This window comes from Calidris pugnax, unplaced genomic scaffold (genome assembly GCF_001431845.1).
Source record: "Calidris pugnax isolate Ruff unplaced genomic scaffold, ASM143184v1 scaffold113, whole genome shotgun sequence".
Taxonomy (NCBI): Eukaryota; Metazoa; Chordata; class Aves; order Charadriiformes; family Scolopacidae; genus Calidris; species Calidris pugnax.
The window spans coordinates 1,231,673-1,255,466 of record NW_015090879.1 but is presented as its reverse complement, the minus strand read 5'-3'; the positions used below and the strand labels follow the sequence as shown (position 1 = coordinate 1,255,466).

The window sequence follows — 23,794 nt, the reverse complement described above, 5'->3', positions numbered from 1 at the left end:
ACATCAAATTTGCTGGCCAATTAAATGCTAGCCACAAATTACTTACCTGTAACCTTCATTCCTGTTTATGCACTGTTATCACAGGCAAGAAAAATCATTTAATTCCGTTTCTAACATCGGATTTAATGCGAGGTAGGAAAATTCTACAGCACGCAGAGGATTTATGCTCCCTGCAGGATGACTTGGTTTCTGAATGACTATCCTGATGATCTAGTGTGGCACCCTTTCAGCCCAGTAGAGACAGTCCTTTCAGTCTTCCCAGAGCTATAACTAAATCATACTGGTGTGTGTCGTGCCCGTCTTGCCATCCTCTTGAGTTTTCTTTCACACCAGCAGCTGAGCTCTCAGCCCTTTGCAGAGAAATGGAGCCGCTGCCTTGGTCTTGGTGGGAGATGAATTCCCATGGGTCATCTCCAGTTTGACTTGGAGATACCCTGTTGGGTCCTTTTTGAACAGAAACCTCGCAATCTTTTTTTAGGAGTCATAAGCTCTGTGAAAAAGCTGAAAGCAATGTCTTGATCCTTCCCTCCATTCAGTGACAAAAGGGTTTGGAGGAATAATTATTGGCCAAATATTATCAGTTTTATAGTAACTGTGCAACAGGCTGTCTCGTTAGAGCTGAACTGATTAATGGGGTTTAATTTAGGGCTTGCATTTTATGTTTATATTTAGCATTTCAAATATATTTTCACATCTTTATTGTACAACTCGTGCAGTCCCTAAACAATGTGGGCTGAACTGGAACCTCAGCTGGAACAGCCCCTGGAGGTTTGGGGTATTTGAAGTCTGCATCCTGACCCAGCTCCAGACAGCTCTGGCTTGGACCACTTTCTAGTTTAAATCCTTTGGAGACGATGGGTGGGATTTTCAAAGAAATCAGAGGGTGTTGAAAAGCTGTCTCCCTGAGGCTTTGCAAAACCAAGTCCATATACTTTAGTTTCTTCTGAATTTTGCCCCGACTTTACAGTCTGGAAGAGGAACGCACCCTGTAGGTTAAGGTGAATGGACACAGAGTAGGTGCTTATGGTTCTTCCAGGTTATTTGTGCATGACCTTCAGCTAAACTTCACTGTCTGGGCTGCGATTTCCTGATCTATTCGAGAGGGATAACAGCTCTCAGAGCCTGCAGGAGCCTGCAACTGGACTTGGCTGAAGAACTTGCTTCTGGGCCCTGGAGCAGGGTCTCTAGTTAAATCTCTGCTGTTGTCTTCATAGAAGAGCCCCACTGCGTTTTACCTTCTGTCTGGGGATTCTTGTGTGTTTGCAGGGCTTTATAAAAGCCCCCAAGATAAACAGTCATGCTCTCTCCTTGATGGAAACATCCTTCCATGATTTGGTCTCTTATTTCTGTCCCATGCTGGCTCCTGTCCCACTGGGTTTGTGTTGCTGGAGGCTGGTTGGTGTCACACACCCCACCTGAACCCAGACTGTAGGCCCCTCTCCTTTGCCCCATCCCAAATCTAGGAGGGTCAGTTGGAGCAACAGGGGGAATCTTGGAGCATCCACCCTCGTGAGGAGGCTGCAGAAAGGCTGACAGTAATAAATCAATCACCAGTATTTCCCACAGTGGAAATATACACAGGCGCTTTTAGCCTTAAAAAAGTAATAATTGATTTTTCAATCAGTTTGGCATTTAATGTGTTGGTGACTGTAATAAACACAAACAAGCCATTAGTCCCAGACAACATGTTTTCACTATTTAGCAACCATCCAGACTTTGACCAGGAGCTGCCTAAATAAAGGCAACAGAAAAGCATGAAGCGTCTCTCTCTCCTTCTGGCTCCTCACATATATCTCTAAGGAAGATATTTATGTTATATATACCAGCATCCACAGCTCTGGTTGTGTGCACCCTGTCTGGAGGTACAAGAGGAAATGGGCACAAACTTGTACATGAGAAGTTCCACCTAAACATGAGGAGGAACTTCTTTCCTGTGAGGGTGGCAGAGCCCTGGCAGAGGCTGCCCAGGGAGGTGGTGGAGTCTCCTTCTCTGGAGACATTCAAACCCACCTGGACACGTTCCTGTGGGACCTGCTCTGGGTGGCCCTGCTCTGGCAGGGGGTTGGACTGAATGATCTCCAGAGGTCCCTTCCAACCCCACGTGATTCTGTGATTCTGAAGTAACAGAGCCCTCACCTCAGTTGGGCCACCACAAGCTCTGTTGGGCCACGTCTGAATATCAGACAACCTTGCAAACTGCCTCTCTGCCCCCTTATCCATCTGCCTCTCCCTCTTTCTCCCTTCCTGTATCTCATCTACTAATTTTTAAGTCTCTCTAAGCCAAAGCCCTGTCTCTTTGCTTGGTTGCCCTCAGCTCCCTGTGGAGGTGTCTTGACGGGACCGGCCGGCGTGATCCTGTCCCCGCAGTACCCAGAGCCCTACCCGCCGGGGAAGGAGTGTGACTGGCAGCTCACGGTGTCTCCTGACTATGTCATTGCCCTGGTGTTCAACACGTACGTACCCCAGGGCTCTTTGCTTCCACCCCTGTGGGGACAGGGAGGAGAAACCAGTGGTGGGGCACGGACTGGGGGAACTGGGTCTGCAGGGAGGTCTGAGGGAGCCAAACCAAACGTGGTAGGACTGTCCCATAGTCCTGAGTCATCTGTTCTCGGGCGTTATCTTAATTTGGGAGAAGATAGACATATTTGGATATTAGGAAAACTTTTTACATGGAAAGGATTATTGCACATTGGAATGGGCAGTGGCTGAGACACCATCCCTGGAAGTATTTAAAAGATGGGTTGACATAGTGCTTAGAGACATGGCTTAGTGATGGGCTTTATCAGACTTAGGTTGATGGTTGGACTAGATGATCTTAAAGGTCCCTTCCAACCCAGACAGTTCTATGATTCTGTGATTTCAGCTGCAGCCCCTCTTTGATATACCCCTATTCCCATGGTTTCACAGAACATGACCATGTAACTGGGGCAGCAGAGGAAGCCCCTGTAGCAGCACTGGTTTATGCTTTTCTGCTCTTAACTGTGTCACCAGTCCTCAATCCCTTACACGTGGAACGGAGATGGAAACATCCTCTGCTTGCCTGAGGAGCTGTTTTGGGGCAGAAGCAGTCTCTCAGCCATGTGGTTGTACCACTGAGACCACAGTTCTGCTGTGGTGTCCTCCCACTTCAAACGCTCTTTGGTTTTGCAGCTTCAGCCTGGAGCCTGGCTATGATTTCCTTCATATCTACGATGGACCCGATTCCCTCAGCCCCCTGATCGGAAGCTTTTACGGCTCCCAGCTCCCCGAGAGGATAGAGAGCAGCAGTAACAGCCTCTTCCTCGCCTTCCGCAGCGACGCATCCGTCAGCAACACCGGATTTGTCATTGACTACACCGGTAAGACATGAACAAAGAAGAAAATTTTTACATCTTTCTGGTTTTTTTCTTTAAAGAAAATGGGAGCGCAATTCCCAGAAAGCACATATCTATGTACAGGCTGTGTTCTCTATAATCCTTCTTGCTCCACACTAAATTTAAATAGTCTGTCTTCTCCTTAGTGAGCAGAACATGCTGCTTCCTTGCAGATTTGAGCTTTCAGAGTAACGGAGTGTTGAACTGCTCACTTATTATGAGGAATGCTCCACATTGCCGTGGATTTGAGATTTATTCTTAGTGGCAGGAGCGGCTTTGTCCAAGAAAAGGTGTTGCAGGCATACACATCCAGTATGAGATCTTGGTCTGGGTTCTTGGTACTGTCATTGCAGAGTGAGTCAATTGATTGGGGGGATTATCTAGAGGCGAGAAGCACAGAGGTGGATGCTCAGCTCTGGAGTCAGTGGAGCTCTCCTGAAAAAGGATTCTAAAGCATCTACTTACAAATTCACTAATAATTAGTAAAATGGACAGAATAGTCAGGTGGCTGTGTTATTAGAGCAGTGGCTTTTTTTTTCTTGCTTGCTTGAGGAGGAATTAAAACATTTTGGTGGCTTGAGCTGTAATGGGGAGAGGCAGAGGCAGTGGTTAGAGTTTTCCCCGGGTACTTTTAGCACTCTGTCCATGGAGGGAGCTGAGAAGTGACAGACCTGGTGCTGCTCTTCTGGGAGATGGGAGGAAAAAAAGGAAGGCTTTGGCAGAGTATGTTCTTTGTGCATAGGGTAGGTGGAAGAATGGAGTTGTTACAAACTGTAGTAAAAAATACAAATACACTCTGAAAAGCTGGATCTGATGAGCTGGGATTATGCAGAAAAGGATTAAAAAACGGGGGAAAAAAAACAGGGCTAGAAAGAAAGGATTCTTCAAGCCTGCTCTGGCCTGTATGGACTAGTGTGCAGTCTGGGGAAGAAGCATTGGTGGCTTCAGACACGCTGGGGCTGTGGAGCCCCACAAACCAGGGCTCTGTGTCCCTGCTGTGCCCCCTGAAGCTGCTGAGGGAGCAGGAACGGCTTGTGCTGTGGGGCCGGGGGGCTCTGCTGCCTTTCCAGGGCTGCTGCCTCCTCCCTCTGCTCAGGCAACTCTCCCTCCTCTACCCTGTCCCCGGCTGTGGTTCCTGCTTTTGGGTTTACCTGGCCGGAGGCTAAATGACAGTGAAGTGGCAATTCCTGTTAGTTGTGCTGAAGAGATGAACATCCCTCTAGTAAAGTTACGAAAGAAGAAGAAGGAGGCAGTTAGCCCTGCTGAAGTTTCAAGAGATCAAAAGTTTTCTGCTCTCATTAGAATTAATTTTACTGAAAAATAAGTCTCAGGTTTTCTTCTTTTCCACTTTCTTTTTTGGGCAGCCAGAAAGTAGTTAATAAATGCAATCTCATTAAGTTAGGAGGGGTTGCGTGACGCAGTTTTTTCTCCTAACCACTCCAAGTGTTAATGGCACCGACATGCTTCCCACCAAGCCACACCGCTGGGAGAAAGGAACGAGGCTTTAAGGTTGCTCATTAATTTCCCCACACTTTAAAAGGAACCTGGGATTCGAGTCTGAGAAGCAGCAGAAAAATGGAACTTCGGGGAATCGAAGGGAGAAGAAAAGAAATGCAGGAGGGAGCAAGTGTGAAGGAAAATCAAACCCCGAGCTCGGCTCCTCGCCAGCGCGGAGTCCCAAGTACAGCTCAAAGGCACCGTCTGCTCTGAGGTCTCACTGTGCTCGGGCAGTGCTGCAGCCACAGCAGCTCCTGCCACACGTCACCTGTGTCAGCTCCCTGCGAAATGCTGTTAATTACCAGGGGCTTTGGAGTCCTCTTTTGGTTACGTTTGGAGGGGGGAAGAAGCCAGGCATCCGTCTGTCCGTCCCTGCCTGAGATCCTGCGCCGTCTCTGGGAGCCGGCAGCCGCGCTGCGCGGGGGGAATTTCAAGCAGCCTCGGCACTTCATTTGAAATTGTTTCAGGGGCAATGGCTCTTCAAGAGAAAGCTGTCCTCTGGGGCCGGGAGGAACGGAGAAAACAGAGAGAGAAGAATGAATCTGGCTTTTTATTACGCCGGTTTTGGCACAGAGCAGGAGGGCGGGAGCGGAGCGGGAATGCGGCGGTGCCACGGAAGGGTGTTTGAGGGCAGATCTTCAGCCAGGCAATTTCCCGGTTTAGCTACACTGACAGAGAACACCAGCAGGATTTCAGGATTTCTGATAGATGAACGAACATCTTTTGCTTTGCCCCCGTGATGCACTGTCAGCTGGTGCGGCAGAGTGAAAAATCAAACTAAGGTTACCGGCAAAGAAACCGTAACGGTGCTTTTCCCCACACACACTTAGGTTTGCAGAGCTTTGATTTACTGCCTGCATAAAGTCTTGGCTTGGTTCAGAGGGTCGGGTGAGACGTAAATGCAATAGTTTGGGATTTCAGCTGGGGAGGAATTTATTCTTTGGGATGACTAAGCAGGAGTGAGTAGATTTTGGGTTCAGGCTGGTTCGTGAAAAGGGAGACCTGTTCTGCTCAGGCATCCCTGTTTGCTGCTAAAACGGTCGGAAATGGGAGATGATGCCTGACCCTAAAACAACTTGCATTCAAAAAACACGTCTGTCCATGGGGAAAGGTGGTGCATTCAGCTGGGCTGTCGGAGGATGCTGGGCTCCTGGAGCTGATACGGCAGCAGCCGAGCGGCTCGTGGTGCCCAGGCTGCTCCTGGTCTTTAAAATCCCAATATAATTTGCATTGTCTTCAATATGGGATGACTGTTGTGAAAAAAAGCCCCGTCTTCTAGATAATTTTCCCAGGATTGCTTTAAGGCTGAGCTTTTACTAAAGTCCTGCACGTGTTCCTGGATGCACTGGGTGGACACCACGCTCTGGAGAAGCACAGATGAAACCCTGACCTCCCGGTCCAGGAGCTCATGTGGGCTTTGAGTTTTCCTTGGGAAAGGAGAAGGGAAGCACAGAAAATGTCTGCTTTCTGTGGACTAATGAGCCAGTTCTCATGGCATTTTTGTCTTGACTCTTTTCTAAACGTTTGGCAGCCTGAATCCCTGTTAATTGGGGCATCAGGGTAAAGTCTTGGGTTTCTGAAGTGTCTGAGTGAAACTAAAACGTTAATTCTAAATGGGCAAGCCGTGCTGTGCTCACTTCACAGCCCAATAAATCAAAGGCTGGGAAAGCTGTGACTTTCCCACATCTCTCTACGAGTCTTTTGCTGTCACCACGCAACCAAATACTTCCTTAAAGTTGAGCTCCTGCCTCCCTTTGTAGCCGACTGCTGAGGATCATCGGGGCAGTGCGTCTGCAGGCGAGTGTTCAGCGGGAGGTTTGCGTAGGACTAGTGTGTCAGGAGACATCCTCCTCCCAGGTGAGTGTTGTCCCTGAAGGCCCAGACCCTCGAGGGAACAGAGAAACAGTCAAGAATGAGGAAAACACAACAAAAGCAGCGGGGCTGTTGCTCAGCCATCAGCTGCCACCCTTTTCTCCAGCAGCCGACGGGGCGACTCGAGCGCTGAATGTGGTGGTTTTTCAAAGGAAAAGCAGAGGCTGAGATCAAGCCCCTGGCTGAGGCTCTGACAGCCGGGCAGGAGGCTGATGGACGGGTTGAAGCCCCATCAGCTTGTGAGATGAAAGGCAGCGAGACTGCTCAAAATAACGAGAGAGGCTTGAGGTGGTCAGGAGGGAGCCCTTGGGTGCAGCTTTTGTGGGAAAAGGGGCTAAAAGTGAATGTTGGCAATGGAGAGAAACAGAGGCTTGAGGGGTGAAAAAAAAATTTGGGAAAGTAGATGAAGAATTCACACTTGCAGATGGCTCGTGTGCTGGGCCAGGTACTCCTCATCCTCAGAGCCCGGGCTGATTGATGCCCAGAAGCAATTAGTCACCTCTGTGGCCTGTGAGCAGCCTGCACAGGAATATTCCCTGACCCGCAGGAATGGTGAAGGCTGCCTGCTCACTTCCCCGGCTGCAGCTGATTCCTCACAAGCACAAGGATAAACGAGGAGGGAGAGCATTCATCTGAGCTGCCTAGAGCCCTCAGGACTTTGCTTTCCAGTGCTGTGACTGGAACGAGCTTTTTGGTCCTGATGTCTTACTCATCATAATGAAGATTTCTCTGTTGCGTCTGGCCAGTGTCTCAGCAGGACCCTCAGATCACACACAGGAAATAATGGGATAAATACATTTGTTGACTCCCTTTTGTCTCAGAACCCCTTCGTGCCCTGAGCATCAGGGCTCGCTCTGGAGCGCTGCAGTAACGGTGCTTCCAGGCTCTCGTGTGTCTCCTCCCAGGATCAGATAAACTGGAGCATCTCATTATTTGGTGGGGAAACGGGGAAAAGGGGCTCGTCCAGAGTTTGCGCAGGAAAACACCACTGACACGGAGGAGAACCCGAGATGTCATGATTTAACGTTTGCTGATCCAAGTGTGTGATGGTGTGTGAGGAGCACTGAGGGTTGACGAGTCTGTGACCCCCAGAACAGGGCACTGGGGCTCCAGGAAAAACCCAGTGACCCCCACGTCTGTGGTTCAGGGAAGCTGTTCGTGTTGAAAACATTTCACGTCCTCTTGTGCCCTGTTTACCTGCATCACTAGCTCGTGGCACAGCTGTTGTGTAAAGGAAACCACACAGCTAATCCCCTTTTTCACTGCAAACAAAGAAACAAAAGCAAGATCTGGGGGCTTTACTGTTTTCTGCTTCTCCCCCCACCCCTTCCCCAAATACTAAAAGCCCGTGATTTAATGCTTAAACACATTATAATTGTTCACAGACCCACTGCTCTCAGAAAAGCCCTCATCTTTAATGAGCAATTTCCAGATGACAAAAGAGCAGGATTAATCAAAGCCTCTAATTATATTTCATGCAGGAAAAAAAAAAAAGAAGGGGAAAAAAAAAAAGAAAAAAAAAGCCCTCAGAAGAAGAAGAAGGAAAGAAATATCCAAGTCCTGACAGCTCTGTAGTCTTTACTGGAATTTTCATATGTAAATGGGGTTTTTAACTCTGCAGGGCATAGTGAACAGGGAGAAAAATGTCTTCATTTTGTCTAACTGCTTGTAATCATTTTGCCATAATTGCAGCCGTGCTGCACATCTGGAGAGTCAGCCCGCTCGCACACGGCTCCGGGAGCTGGGAGATGGTGTGAGAGACACAGAGCATCCCAGACGTGGTGTGTGTTCGGTCTGTGTTCACACACCCTGCTTTGCAAAGGTCCTTGCAGCCCGTCCTGTGAGCAGAGAGAGTTAAATCAAAGCTTTCCCTCCTTGGTTGGATTGGGTATCGGTAAACGTGTGTGTGAACTGAGGCTGCCTTCTCCCAGTGCACCGGGGCTGGGGCTGAGCAGCAGAGGATGGTCCAGACCAGAATCCCACCCCTGCAATTCCCCAGATTCAGCAGCAGGAGACAGTGCTTGAAATCTAAACTCTGATTTTATATGTTACGTCTTTACGATATGTTTAAGTGAGATTCCCAGATGAGAAAAGCCAAAAAAACGTGCCATTGATCAAAATTAAAGCGTATCTGTGTCAGACCAATAAAAAACTTGACCATTCCCTCTTGCAGAGAATCCCCGGGAGTCGTGCTTCGATCCGGGGTCAATTAAGAACGGGACACGAGTGGGGACAGATCTGAAGCTGGGATCCACCATCACCTACTACTGTGACGGAGGGTATGACATTGAAGGGGTCTCCACGCTCACCTGCGTCATGGGAGGGGATGGAAAACCCACGTGGAACAAACCTCGACCCACCTGTACAGGTGAGGCCCAGGGGGAGGAGGTGAGCAGAGGTCGGTCTGCCTGTTGCCAAATACTTCAGCCCTTTATCCTCAGGAAAAGCTTGATGTTACTTTTGCACGGAGCTGCTTCCCAGGGGACAGAGAAGGGGTTTTTCTCAGTGTTTCATAATTTTTCAATTTTTTCTCTATTTTTTTAACAACTGGAGGTTGGGAAGAGCTGACCTGTATGAGGTTTCTTGAACTTTCTTTTGAGGGGGACAGAAAACTGGACACAACAGATGATCCACGTGACAAATCCCGCATCCGTAGTGCAGGGCAGGATCCAGCAGCCACTTAAACATTGGCTTATCCTGATCCCCACTAATCAAAGCCCTCAAGGATGTGCTTTCCTGAGCAGGGTCAGAGTTTATTGAGAAAACAGAAGGCAATTTCATCTGAGGAGTTCTGTGGGTTTTTCTTTTGTTTTCTGGCTTGATGAGGAAATGGTGTAAATGACGGGTTTGGAGTCAGATCTTAATGTGAGTCAAGAGAGAGCTCAGTCTGTGATGACTGGGGGAGGGAAAGCTGTGGCTCAGAAGGGCACTGGTGGTGGGGCCACCATCCTCGTTGGACCTCTGTGCCAACAGGGGGAAGAGTCAGAGCTCATTCTGACAGGTCCTGAGATGTAGGGTTGGATGGAGAGTGGTGCAAATCATGCCTTGGGCTACACCGCCGTAGGTGGCCTCCTGTGGCCTTGGCTGGTGGTTCATGGCTTTGGGAAGGTTGTCCTCAGTGAGCTCTTCTTGACCTTCTCTTCCAGCGCCCTGTGGGGGTCAGTACACGGGCTCAGACGGCGTCGTCCTCTCTCCCAACTATCCCCAGAACTACACCAGTGGACAAGTCTGCCTCTACTCCATCGTTGTGCCGAAGGACTATGGTACCGTCTGGGGCAGTTCTTGAAAATCTCTTCTACTCTCTGTGCAGTTTGGGTTTTTTTTCATTTGAACAAAGCAGAATAAGTTCATATATGGTGATAAGGGAGATTGGAAAATAGCAAGTGACACTGTTGGATGCTGCCTTTATAATTTGCTGTGGTCTGTAAGGATGGTGGGAGTTCTCTGAATTTCAAAATCTATCAAAAATGAGGGGACAAAACAAAAAAAAAACTAACAAAACTCACCACCTTGTGATTCCCCTTCCAGTTCCTGCACTCCATCCAGTCATACAGAGTTGAAAAATCAGCAAAAAATAATTCCTGGTGATTAATGCTGGCAGCAGACAGGGAGGACCTCTGAGAGTACAAAATGTATTTACCATAAACACATGCTAAGCACGATCCTAAATAATCTGTCTGCGCAGAGAAGCCCATAGATGTGTAGTTTTGAGGATGTGCAGCTATGGTACTTATGACTAATTTTTATTTTTAAATAATAGGTAAATTAAATTTTAAAACTAGATCCAACCAAAGGCCAGATCCATTCTAACAGACCGTTGTTCTTTTTATAGACTCCAAAGCTGCTTAATTTTGGTCAGACCTTGACTACAAGAATGATGGACATTGCAGAGCCCTTTGAGGCAGCTGCCTGGATATTAGTATTGGTTAACATATTTTCTTGTTTGAAGGGAATTTAAAGTTCTTGAGGAGCACTTGCACTGACAGCTCTGGCAGGTGAAGGTCTCTAAATTCTGTTATTTGCTCCTGCTCCTCAGCGCGTTGTATTGATCTGCTCAGTCCCCGTGGTCTTCTCAGTTGTTTGTGGTTTCCCTCACTAAGATGGGGAGGTGTGAAGTGAGGCTGCCCTGTTCAGACATCAGTTATAAGCTCCTTTCACTCAAATTCCCTTCTCCCTGTGTACGTGGGGGGTACAGCTGAGTTGCTGGGATGAAACACTGCACTGCTCTTAACACCTCTTCACCTTTTCTACTGTAGCTGATCTTGATATTGTCTTAAGAAACACAATAAGTAGAGGGCTAGACAGTCTTGATCTGCAACTCTGACTTTTGCCTGCGGTAGGATGACAGCTAAATTAGTTTCCTTTCCCCACCTGCTCCCTTTCAATAGCTTCATTAAAACAAGCAGGAAAGCCATTAGTAGTGAACGCTCTGCGTTTCCCATCTCCTTCCCCTCTGGGGCTCTGTGTACCGCGGGTGTCAGGGTGTGCCATCCCCACCTTTCCAGTGGTGTGCCATCCCCACCTTTCCAGTGTTCCCAGCGTCAGAGCTGGGCTGGAAACCTGACTGCGCAGGAGACGAATGTCGTAGCTGGGTGGATGACGAATTTCACAGCAAGAGACCTCTCAGCTTGTGAATCTGCAACTGGGCACTTACAGCTTGGAAATGCAAAGCGAGGAGAGGAGACAAAGGAGAGGGAAAAAATCATCCTCTAAGTGCAGATTTGGGATTAAAAAGCCTGTTGTTATAATTGGAAAAATAAAGATAAATAACTAAAGTCTCTTCGCTCTAGCTAAAAAAAGTGCTCTGATCATCCTCTCATTATTATTTTCTCCCTTTTGTAAGCTCTACAATGTATGCAATGGGCCCCAGAGTGCTGCTGGGCTCCCTCGTTAGCAGCCTCTGTAGACAGGCTTAGGACCAACTGCTAATAAAATAGTGAGTGTCCTCTCTCCGGGCAGTCGTCCTCCCTGACCAGGGGGGTTCAGTCTAGAAATTAAGTTCTTTGGGACAGGGGTTGTTATTTTGTTCAGGTTTTGTACAATGCCTGGCCCAACGGGAGCCCGCTTCATGACAGAGGTTCAATACAAATAATAAATAATAATTACCAGTTGGTGAAATTACATACCTTGGGTTCTGTAGGCAGGGAAATGGGATGATTCATAAAAGAATCCCTTTTGGCCTATGAATCAGTGCTAAAGCGTACTGGCAAGTGAGCACGGGGGAGGCTGGTTGCTGCCTCTGTTGTGCCTACTTTGTGGATAAATAAAGGGCTCCCATCTTCCAGGGCTGTCAGTCAGGCCCGTTTTATCTCTGCCAAGCTCCCGAAATAAAAGACGTCGGGAATGCCGGGGCTGCAGCCCTGGCTGCGTGGGGCCCGTGGGGCGGCTGGTCCCGGTGACAACCCCACAGCTGGTCCTGGTGCCAACCCAACCCCACGGCTGGTCCTGGTGCCAACCCAACTCTGTGGCTGGTCCCGGTGCCGGCCCCATGGGCTCCCTCTCTCCACAGTGGTCTTCGGGCAGTTCGCCTTCTTCCAGACCGCCCTCAACGATGTCATCGAAGTCCACGATGGCCCCAACCAGCAATCCCGGCTCCTCAGCTCCCTCTCGGGCTCTCATACAGGTAGGGAACGTGTGCCTGTTGCTGCAGGGAAATGAAGCAAAAAAATGCAGCCTGCCTTTAGCATCTTGCTGGGTGCAGGCCATTTGTGTAGGTCATGCTCTAATCTCTGCATCTCCTGTGTTCTCTCTTTCTCCTCACCCAGGTGAATCTTTACCATTAGCTACCACCAACCAGATCCTCCTCAAATTCAGTTCCAAGGGTCAGTCTACAGCCAAAGGTTTTCATTTTGTCTACCAAGGTGAGTACAGATGTGTTGTGAAGGTGACCTCAGGTTGGTCCTGAGATAATGGTCAAATATATAGTGATGTCTGGAAGCGTCCTGTGCTCCTCTTGGTGCGTGTGAGTCATTGCACACTTTCTATCTGGAGGGGAACTGTCCCAGGAGATGAAGTTTGTATTTGGGCAGCAGGGGGTTTGCAGGGCTGCCTGGCTCCTGGGGGCACTTCGTATTCAGACCTTCCATCTCCCCTCAGCCTCAGCCCTGGTGTGTCCCAGGATCAGGAGGATCTCGTTGAATCGTGCCCTGAGAACGCACCAAGTTCCTGAGATTTATACCCAAGCAGCTTTTTCCTGCTGGCGTTTTAGCACATTTCTGGGTGTGAGCAGCTGAAGGCTTGTCTAGCAGCTCCACAGAACCCTTCCTCCCCGCCTGGCAGAGGCTGAGGTCTCCTGCTGTCAAACTTTTGCCCCCTGATCCTTTCGGTAACAGCTTGCCTGGCGTTGGGCGAGTCCCACTTCGAGATTTTAAGGTAGTAAATAGCAAGTGATGCAGGGAATGGCAGGGAACAGAAGGGCTTTCTGGCCCACCCGCTCGGGGTCGGTACCTGGGGTTCAGCCAGGCCCCACACGCGGTGCCGTGGGGTGGGCACAGACAGTGGGGACAGCCCCAGCCTCCTCCAGGGACAAAGTGAAGCATGGTTTGGATTTTATAGTAGCCAGAGATCCCTTCTCTGGAACTTCTGCCCAATTATTGTAAAACAGCTGTAGTTCTGACAGTCGTCTTTCAAGATTTCGGCAAAGCAAAGGTTTTGATGGAATCAGTAAAGATTATACCTCCCCCCTCCTGCATACTAATTATGAGCTGCACGCTCTTCGGTGATTACTGCATGGAAAACAAGAGCAAAAGAAAGAGCCAGCCCTGCTTTTGATCTGCCTGGCTGGGATCTAATGGCGTTTACTCTCATTTTTTACCCAAAGGAGGAGTTCTCTCTCCCAAAGCCTCCCCCGTGCAGTGACACCCCTGCCCCTCCGTTCCCCTCCCCAGACCATGGACACGCTTCAGCTTCTTCCTGATCATCTCCTGTGATGCCTTTGACAGTGGGTTTGACATTCATCTCTCCGAGTCAAATTAAAATCAAACAATATAGCTAATGCGCTCATCATCTCCACATTTTTCTCTTCCCAGCAACTCAGGCATTAAGCACTAATAAATTGTAAAGCAGCTCAGAGAAAAATATAAATTGATTTCTTCCTCAGCAATGGATGTTTCTTTGCCTCATTTTTCCCCTGGCTTATCTGTCAGACTCTGTTTCTTTCTTTGCCTGTTGTTTGCGGCGTCAAACGGGAATGCAGGCAATTTCAACAGTTGGCATCACAACTTAAATTCCCCTTTTCTTTCCCTTACCCTGCCCATCTTGAAGAAGATTGTTTAAAATTGCTGTCCTTTATAGTAATGGGGCCGCGTGAGCTGAGAAGCACCGATGGGGTTTCTGCTGAGGCTCTAGCGTTATGTGCCAAACCAACTTTTTAGACAGCTGTTTAGAAAGCCTTGTTTTCTCTGTTTAGAAATGACCTTTCTGATGTGACGGTAACTTTTCTGAAGGCAAACAGCCTCGTCTTCGAAAGCGCGGATGGTTCTGTAACATTCTCGCTGCTTTTATTTCAAGTATCACTCGAATTGACAGAAGCTTGAATGAAATGTTATTTCCTTTTTGTTTTTTTTTTTTTCCCCGCAGTGGTCGTGTTTGGGTTCAGCCCTTCTCTGGGGTTTAGCTATAATCAGATTCTTGTGTTGTTTTCCGTGCACCTTTAATTTGGCACGTATTGTGACGCTCGTGTTTCCAAAACGTTTGCTCTAACCATTTTTTTTTTTTAATTTCTTTTTTTCCCCTCCTCTTTTCTTTGCAATCTGCTGCCTTCTCCTCCCCCCGACGCCAGCGGTCCCTCGTACCAGTGCCACCCAGTGCAGCTCGGTGCCGGAGCCGCGCTACGGCCGGCGGCTGGGCAGCGACTTCGCGGTGGGAGCGGTGGTGCGGTTCGAGTGCGGGGCTGGGTACGCGCTGCAGGGCTCCCCCGCCATCGAGTGCCTCACCATGCCCGGGGCCCTGGCACAGTGGAACGTCTCGGTGCCCACCTGCGTGGGTAGGTATCTCGGGGGGCTTGGGGGGGGAGAAAAACTGAAGCAGTTCAGCAGGTTGCGTTGGAAAAAATAAATTATATCGTTTGGGGGTGGTTAATAAAATAACAACTGACCAGCAATAAAAAAAAAACCAACAAAATACAAAACCCCCTATTTCATACCTCTTGCATACAAAAGCCAGGCCTGTGAGCAAGGAATTCAACCCCAAACATCAGAGCAGGGGCCTTTTGATCCAATATTCAGTTTTGTGGGGTCTGGGACAACATCGGGTATAAATTGGGGAGGCACTGGAACAGGTTGCCCCGAGAAGCTGTGGCTGCCCCATCCCTGGAGGGGTTCAAGCGCAGGTTGGAGGGGGCTTGGAGCAACCTGGGCTGGTGGGAGGTGTCCCTGCCCAGGGCAGGGGGGTGGAACAAGATGATCTTTAAGGTCCCTTCCAACCCAAACCATTCTATGACTCTATGAAATCAGATCTGACTGAAGCTGCTTTCACCTTTGGAGGAGCACAGTTCCTTTACTCAATGATCTTTAAGGTCCTTTCTAACTCTATCCATTCTGTGATTCTGTGAAATTAGATCTGACTGAAGCTGCTTTCACCTTCTTTGGAGGAAAGAACCGGTCTGGGGGGGCTGATGTACCTGGTGGTCCCCACACCTAAGGGCTGTTTGTCTTAGAAGTTACCTGAGAGATTTACTGAAAAGAGGATTATTCATACAAATCTCATCCTTGAATCATGAGCCAGTTCTGCTCGCTTTGTTGTCCGTGGACGGATGGTTTAAAGAGAACGTTTTGGTGTTAAAGCCAAACGGTTGCTCTGCTCGTTGCAGTGCCGTGTGGTGGGAATTTGACGGAGCGCAAAGGAACCATCCTGTCCCCCGGCTTCCCCGAGCCCTACCTCAACAGCCTCAACTGCGTCTGGAAGATAACGGTCCCCGAGGGAGCCGGGATCCAGGTACCGTGTCAGCCCAGGGAGGGGAACACACAGGATCTGGTGGGCTTAGAGAGGCCACGTGTTACGAGTTGCTTCTCCTCGCGGGGAAGAGATCTCTTGAAATGTGTAATTCTCTGGAATCAAGACACTCGTTTACTCTGTGACTGCCAGAAGTGGGTAATACTTCAATGGATTATTTTTTTTTGTTGCCTCCTGGAGGGACTGTCTATGGGAAATCAACTGGAGCCGTGTGGCTGTTCTGGTGTAACAAAATAATCATCGTATTTTGGGCATATATCTTTATACTGCTTAATTAATGCAGTGTTGAAAGCCACGTATGTAAGCTACACCGAGGCAGGGCTGTGTGCTCGCGGTGCCTGCCTGGGTTTGTTGTGCCAGCAGAGTTGCAGCAGCATGATTATACAATTACAGCTTTCCTCTTCATTGTCTCCAGGTAAACGGGCTCTTTCTTCAGGTCTTTTTGTGGTCCTTATCGTTCCTCTGCAGAAATAGCCCTGCAGGCTGGACCATGTGGAGAATTAAGCCCCACATCGGAGACCAAACCTTAGATAAAGTTCCTGTTGAGCACGTGTGTGCCCTGTCCTCACAGGAGGCATCTCACTGGGGTTACAGACACACAGGAGATGGATTATTTAACATGTTGTGGGGCTGACCTGCTGGAGAGCAGCTCTGAGGAGAGAGACCTGTGAGTCCTGGTGGACAATAGGATGCCCATGAGCTGACAATGTGCCCTTGTGGCCAAGAAGACCAATGGCATCCTGGGGGGCATCAGGAAGAGTGTGACCAGCAGGTGGTGGGAGGTCATCCTGCCCCTCTGCTCTGCCCTGGGGAGGCCCCATCTGGAGCACTGGGACCAGTTCTGGGCTCCCCAGTTCCAGAAGGACAGGGAACTGCTGGAGAGGGGACAGCAGAGGGCTACAAAGATGATGAGGGACTGGAGCATTTCCCTTATGAGGAGAGGCTGAGGGACTTGGTTCTTTTTAGTCTGGAGAAGGGAAGGCTGAGGGGGGATCTGATCAACACCTATAAATACTGAAAGGGTGTGTGTCAGGAGGATGGGGCCAGTCTTTTTTAGTGGTGCCCAGGGACAGGACAAGAGGAAATGGGCACAGACTTGAACATAAGAAGTTCCACCTAAACATGAGGAGGAACTTCATTGCTGTGAGGGTGGCAGAGCCCTGGCAGAGGCTGCCCAGGGAGGTGGTGGAGTCTCCTTCTCTGGAGACATTCAAACCCACCTGGACACGTTCCTGTGGGACCTGCTCTGGGGGCTTCACAGCGAAGCACAAACCCAGAGCAATATTTTGTGCCCTCTGCCAGGATTTCAATGGCCAGTCCAGCAAATTCCACTCTACTTTTTGTTTTTGGAGCCAATGAATAGCGTTTTCAAAAGCCTCAGAGCTCACTATCAGTACTTTCCTGCACATCTGGAATTTTAGCCATTCTCAACCCCCCCCAACAACGCCAGGAGCATCCCTTTAGCTCAGCCGGACGCCTGCACAGCGGAGGCAGTTTGCAGGTCGCCGGGGACTCCTGGGATGGGGAGGGTGATAATTTGCTTAGTTTTTAAAGCGATGTAAATAGACATCTGTGTTCTGCGAGGCCGTGTTCTGGCTGCAAACCCTGGCGGCCACTTCCCAGCCCGGGGAGCTGGTTTCACACGTCCCTGCCAGGCTGCAGGGTTAGAGCCCGCCGTTAAAAGCCTGTCTGTATCCAAAAAGTGCTCGTTTCTCACCTCCTTGGTTGTGCAAATGCAGCTCTCATGTAACACTGGAAAACATGACACCAAAGTGTTTTAAACGTGGTGTTTTTCTTGTTTGGTTGGGTTTTTTTTTTACCCCTTTCCCGCTGGATGTGATCTCTTGCAAGGAAAATAGATGTTTTAGGGTCTAACAAACATAAATGTGTGCAAACAAAAAGTGTATCCCGTGGCTGAGCTTTCCCTCTGCCCGAGCCCTAAGGTCAATTTTGGGTCCAGAGGGGGAAGTTTTGGGTGAAGGGCAGGACCATGGTCCTTCAGAAGGAAGGACCTTCAGAAGGTCCTTGCTCTGGTGCTCGGTGAGAGCCCGTGTGGAGCCACAGTGGGGTGGGGGTCTCCACTTCTAGCCGTGCCAGGCTGTGTGGGGACACGGGGGTGCCAAGGGACCCCCCCTTTGGCTCTGCCCCCAGGCACAGGCTGGTCGTGGGGTGGCATCTTCCCTCCTCATCAAACGACATCTCAGCAGCGTGTGACACTGGGACTTCCACTGGAGGTCTTCTAGGGAGGGAGAGGGCCTGGTGAAAGGTGTTGCCCCCCCAGGGAGTAAGACACCCCCCATGGGAGTTGCTGGCAGTGGGGCAGCCCTGAGGCAGGGTGATGGCCACCGAGCAGGACCCACTGCACACCCTGCCCCGCTGCCCCGGCCACCCCCCTTGGGCACAAGATCTTCTTGGTTATTAGATACTAATTTAAGCATCAGTTTACCCTCATTTTGTACAACAATTAAAGGTTAAACAACTGTAAATCAGAGGAGGAGGTGAAATTAAAGCTTTCTTGGTAGCGGCGAGTCACTGGCAGGATTTTTATGTAATCAGTATATGAGCTAGCACTTCTGCCATGAATTATTCATTCCTGTAGCAAACCTTCCTGAGTGAATTAATTTATATACATGGCAGTAAATAGATGCAGATCCCTTGTGAATCCACATGTCAGACTAGAATTAGGACCTTAAAAATGTTTATTCCGTTAAGTTGGGGGGGAGAGGAGAATAAATAATTTAAAAAATGTAAGAGCAAACAAAATGCACGCTCTCAATCCACATTCTCTTTCAATAATGTAAATCACAATAGGGGTGTAATTATGCAGCCTGAAAGGTATTGACTTGGTCAGTGTGATCAGTAATGGCTCTGCAGGGGTCACTGCAATTGCTGCTGGAGGAACTCTACTTATTTTTTGGAAAAAAAAAACCAACCCAACTTTGCAGGAACTTTATAGCCTGCTTTATTATTCAGAATAATTCAAGGAGGAAAAAGGTTAAAATGGCAGAAATAATGGGATTTGATTTTTTTATTATTTTTTAAGAGTGTGTGTGGTTTAGTTTATGTTTCGCAGGGCAAAGGCAGGCGAGGTGTTTGGAGTGGATGAGTAAATACAGGGTAAGAACAGGGAAAAAGGGAGGGGGGTGTTCAGAGGATTACTGGAGGGAAGGGCACGTGTGTGTGTGTGTATGTGTGTGTGTGTGTGTGCAGTCAAGATCTGAGACGTCTCCTCACGGTGTTCAGCCCAGGTGACGTAAACAGAGGAACGATAAACAGAAGCTGAAAGTAAAGGGAATTACCAAAATTCCAGCATTCTCCCCAAACAGTGGTGCCCAACAACTGCGGCTTCAGCCCCGTGCCGAGAAATGAAACCTGTTGTTTGGGGCCAAGTTGTACAAATCGTTTACGCTCCTGATTTGTCTTAAAGGATCCTTTTTTATGTTGTTGGCCTAGAAGTTTAATTTGAGGTCCCCAGCGTTTGAAAGTTTCATCAAAGGTTTATAAATTAAAGCTGTTTTTTCCCAAATCTTACTGGCTTTCTCCCAGGTTTGCTGCCCCACTCGCTCAAGCAGTTCCCCCAGCCCCATCCCCAGCACAGCTCGTTTTTGTTAACGGGACGCTGAATACCTTGAACTCCCAGGATTTAGGAGTAAAGGCAGGATCCAGTTTACCAGAAATCAAGGAAAACAAACCTGTGCAATTATGCTTAGATCTTTTCTGAAGTATCAGAGCTGCCTTAAGTCCAAATGCAGATTTATCAGCTCTCACACCGTTACTGGTTTGAGGGCTGCAATGTGGTGACTCCATTAAGCCTCCAAACCTCACATGACGTGGCAGAGAAAGGTGGGAAATTTGAAAATGCAACTCAAGTGATTTGACTAAAAGCTGAGAAACGAGGCAGTTGCAGAAACTTCATTGGATCGAAAGTGATTTAATGCTGGTTTCTTGCGTTTTTATTTGAGCTCCGGGCTTGCTAATGGTTGCTTTCGTATGAAAGTGTTGCAAAAGTCTTCAGGGATTTCTCAAAACAGGGAAAAAAAAAAGCCAAGATTCTCAGCTGCTGTAAATTAGCTGTGAAATTACAGGAGCTCTCCCTTCGTAACAGCAGAAGATGACATCCCTGATGGGGAGGTGTGGAGCTTGCTGGAAAATAGCTGTATGACCCCAGTGGTGGTAGTCAAAGGCAATAGGTCTCCAGTTTTTGCCAGTGCAATAACCCAGATAAACAGCAGCGCCGTCTCGGAGCCCGGGGCATGTTCCTGACTTCATTAGCAGCCCTTCCAATGATATTATTGTGGTTTATTAGCAGCATTGCCAGAGTTGTACTGCTACTTTTTATCTTTTTTTTTTTTTTTTTTCCTCTTCAGATCCAGGTGATCAGTTTTGTTACGGAGCAGAACTGGGATTCCCTGGAAGTGTTCGACGGAGGAGATAACACGGCCACCATGCTGGGAAGCTTCTCCGGTACGTGGTGGGCATCACGTTGGGTGAAGCCCATCAGCCCGTGCTTAATTCCCCTTCCCATCAGCTGGACTTCAGCACGCACAGAAAATTAAGCATATGCTTAAGTGCTTCAGGAACTCAGAACAGATTTAAGCATGAGCTTAAAGGGAATCACACGCTTTGTTGAGCTGGGAGCCTGACTGCAGTCGTCCTGCAGAAAATGGGTTAGGGTTGGGGTTTTTTTTTGCAAAACTTCCACAGCCTGGCAGCAGGAGCTCCCGCTGGGTCACGGGGGGTTATTTCAGACCATTACACTTGGCAGGTTAACCTAACCTGACCGATTTCCACCAAAACGGTTGAAGGGCTACAAAACCACCTTTCTTTTTCTGGGCAGCGGTTAGGGTTGGGGTTTTTTTTTGCAAAACTTCCACAGCCTGGCAGCAGGAGCTCCCGCTGGGTCACGGGGGGTTATTTCAGACCATTACACTTGGCAGGTTAACCTAACCTGACCGATTTCCACCAAAACGGTTGAAGGGCTACAAAACCACCTTTCTTTTTCTGGGCAGCAGGGACGGTGGCTTTTCTCAGAGCAGGGAGTACCAAGAGCCCAGGGGTGTTGCAAAGCTTTCAAGTATCAGAGACATTTGCAAAATGATGGCCCCAATTCTTGCTTATTTAATGAACAGACATGTTCAAGTGCTTTGAGGTTGGTAAGGAGAAGGGTAAAGACCAGCAGACTCTGCTCCCAGAGCTGCCTTTGGGATGGAGCTGCCTTGATCTGCTGCTGCAGCAGCTTCCAGGGAATGAGGCAGGAGCAGGAATGTGGACCCCGAGGTGGGGGGACACCTGCCTTCCACCCACACCATTTCTCATCACTTCTTCCCTTAGCCAGGTTTTCAGTCTGTCTGGTCTGTAAGTGGTAAAACTCCCCATGATGAAATCCATCAGCAGGCTGGAAGGGCCATTGCGGAGAGGCCTTGGGTATTTCTCAATTGGCCTCATTAGAACCTGATCAAAACCAACAGAGCTTGTTAAGTTAAAGGACTTTCTGTTCTCAGCCTCTTCTGCAGCAGTCTCCGAGGACACGGAGGAGGAAGAAAGGATCCTCTTCAGTATCTTTGTGCACCTCTTGTTTTCCCAGGAACTACAGTGCCTGCGCTGCTGAACAGCACTTCAAACCAGCTCTATCTGCATTTCTATTCGGATATCAGCGTCTCTGCTGCCGGCTTTCACCTGGAATACAAAAGTAAGAGCATTCAGCCTTGATCTTGCAGCTCTTCTGAGCACTGGGGAGATGGTTACGGAGCCTCTGCCTTCCAGAAGTGGAAGCTGCTGGGTGGGGAAGGGGCAGGGAGCTTTGAGGCCGTGCAGATGTGGTTCCCTGCTCTCGGGCTGCAGCCAGGGAGTGAGCATTAAACGGAGAAGGGATGCAGCAGAGGAGCTGTGGGGGTCACGGGGTGACTCTCTTCTTGCTGCCGATGCACTTTGGTTTCTGTGCCGTGGTGCAGGAGGAGTTGTGGAGGCCAAGGTATTAAAAATTCATGGGGACTTGGCCTGTTCGACACAGCACTGTAATCTTGGCTCGGGAGGTGCCTAAAATGATGCTTGCCAGGGGCTGGGAGGGACTTGCCCGCTCTTTGCAGTCTTTTCTGGGCTTGTACTGGTCATTGCTGGAGACAGCACGCAGGCCCAGACAGATCTTCACTGGATAATTCCAGTTGGAAGGGACCTCAGGGGTCACCTCATCAAACCTCCTGCCGAAAGCAGGGTCAGATAGGAGGTAAAACTCAATTACTCACTTTACACATATTTATGCAGTCTGGGCTTTAAAAACTCCAAGGATGGAGCCTGCACAAACGCTCTGGGCAGCCCTTTGTCACAGGGTGGGTGCTGCAGCCCCCGGCCCTCCTGCTGCCCCTCTGCTCAACCCTGTCCTCTGCTCCTTGACCCCCTCTATGATGTTGGACACCTTAATGAGTCCATTCCTTAGGGATTATTCCAGCATCATACTGGAATTACAGCACTTTGCTTCCAGCAGGTCTCCAGGTCTCTCTGCATCAGCAGGTCCAGCAAGGTTGCCTTCAGTTTTTTGGGTGTACAGCCCTGGGAGCATCCTCAGAATCATCAAATTGCCCAGGTTGGAAGGAACCGTTCACATCATGGAGTCCAGCCATCAACCTAACACTGACAAAAACCACCACTAAACCATATCTATAAGCACTGGGTCTACACATCTTTTAAATACCTCCAGGGTGTATATGATGATATGGCCTCTTGTCCCAAGGGAATAATGACAGGACCAGAGGAAATGGTCTGAAGTTGTGGCAGGGGGATTTTAGATTAGATATTAGGAAGAATTACTTTACAGAAAGGGTGGTGAGGCACTGGACCAGCCTGCCCAGGGAGGTGGTGGAGTCCCCATCCCTGGAGGTATTTAAGAAACATGTAGATGTGGCACTTCAGGGCATGATCTAGTGCCCGAGATTGTTGGATTGGGGTTTTTGTGTGTGTGTGTGTGTATGGTTGGGCCGGATGATCTCAAAGGTCCCTTCCAACCATGAAGATTCTGTGATTCTATGATGTACAGAGACTATATTTTAAAAAAGAAGTCCTTGGTGGTAGGAGAACAAACCTGTCTAAAAGTGGAAGACATGGCAGGGAAGAGCATCCCTTGGGAAGGGGCTGTCAGTTTGGGTAAGGATGCCACGAATTGCTTCTGTCCCGTGTCTGTGTTTTGGTTCCTGCTACAGCCGGGCTGTGGGGGGTCACGGGGATGGGGGCTGTTGGTACCTCGGGGATGGGGGCTGTTGGTACCTCACTGATGGTGTGTACCCAGGGCTTGAATTCTGTCCATCCAGCCCGGCAGCACCCAGGCAGGTGCAGAATGGCAGCTCTCAGCCCTCTTGGGTGCACGTGGAGCTGGCAGGGAGGGAAGCAAGCGGGCTTGTAGGAAAATTGTAGGAAATTGTAGGAAAATGCGGGTGTGACAGGGCCGGGAGCCAGCCTGGGCTTTGTGTGGCTCTGGGGGGAGCGGGTGATGCCTGGTGAGGGCCTGGCTCCCCTCCCGCGCTGGTGGCGGTGACGCTGAGCTGATGAGCGACGCGCCGGGGCTGCTGTCTCTGCTCACACAATCTTCCTCGGGGCCATGCAAACATAATTGCTTCTTGCTGGACACCGTGTCTGACAATTGGTTCTGATGGCAAATCTTGTCTTTGTCTCTGAAGCCAACCGATGTTCTGTTTATTTTTTTTTTTTTTTTCCAAAGCAGCAAATAGATTTGAAAGCGCATTTCATTTTGTGAAACCTCCGCAGAAACGGCGTAGCTGTTTGGCTGCAGAGCGTGTGTGCTTTCAGAGGGCCAACTAGCACTAAGCTTTCCAGGTTTCACTGGGTTGTCAGGTTGAAACCTTGCACATTAACGGATCCAGGAAGATTACAGCAACCGAGGAGGCTGGGGAGAGAAAGCGTGCCTCGGATTGCTCTCTGGGAGCTGCAGAAATGGATGTTGTTTTAGAAATTCTCTTGCTGCGATACTGTTTCTTCCCCATTTCTGTTTCAATCAATAAGTTCTTTGAGGATCGTACTGCCCCGTTGCAATAATCACGTTCAGGTTTTTCAAGAGGCTTGGGATTATCAGGCTTGTTTGGTTTCTTTGCTGAGAAAATTAATAGGTGTTG

At 49.1% G+C, this 23,794-nt stretch overlaps 1 protein-coding gene across 5 annotated transcripts in view; it reads left to right on the top strand.

The window, feature by feature from the left end:
• The window catches only part of LOC106890635 (CUB and sushi domain-containing protein 2-like), a 291,319-nt gene that overhangs the window by 222,168 nt on the left and 45,357 nt on the right, over positions 1-23,794 (top strand). For all 5 annotated transcript variants that reach the window (XM_014946585.1, XM_014946584.1, XM_014946583.1 and 2 more), the window contains 10 exons: positions 2,315-2,453; positions 3,151-3,338; positions 8,896-9,090; positions 9,869-9,985; positions 12,232-12,345; positions 12,488-12,583; positions 14,503-14,706; positions 15,532-15,656; positions 20,042-20,138; positions 21,259-21,363. In XM_014946585.1, the coding sequence (XP_014802071.1) occupies positions 2,315-2,453; positions 3,151-3,338; positions 8,896-9,090; positions 9,869-9,985; positions 12,232-12,345; positions 12,488-12,583; positions 14,503-14,706; positions 15,532-15,656; positions 20,042-20,138; positions 21,259-21,363 (1,380 nt within the window). The remainder of the gene's footprint in view (positions 1-2,314; positions 2,454-3,150; positions 3,339-8,895; positions 9,091-9,868; positions 9,986-12,231; positions 12,346-12,487; positions 12,584-14,502; positions 14,707-15,531; positions 15,657-20,041; positions 20,139-21,258; positions 21,364-23,794) is intronic.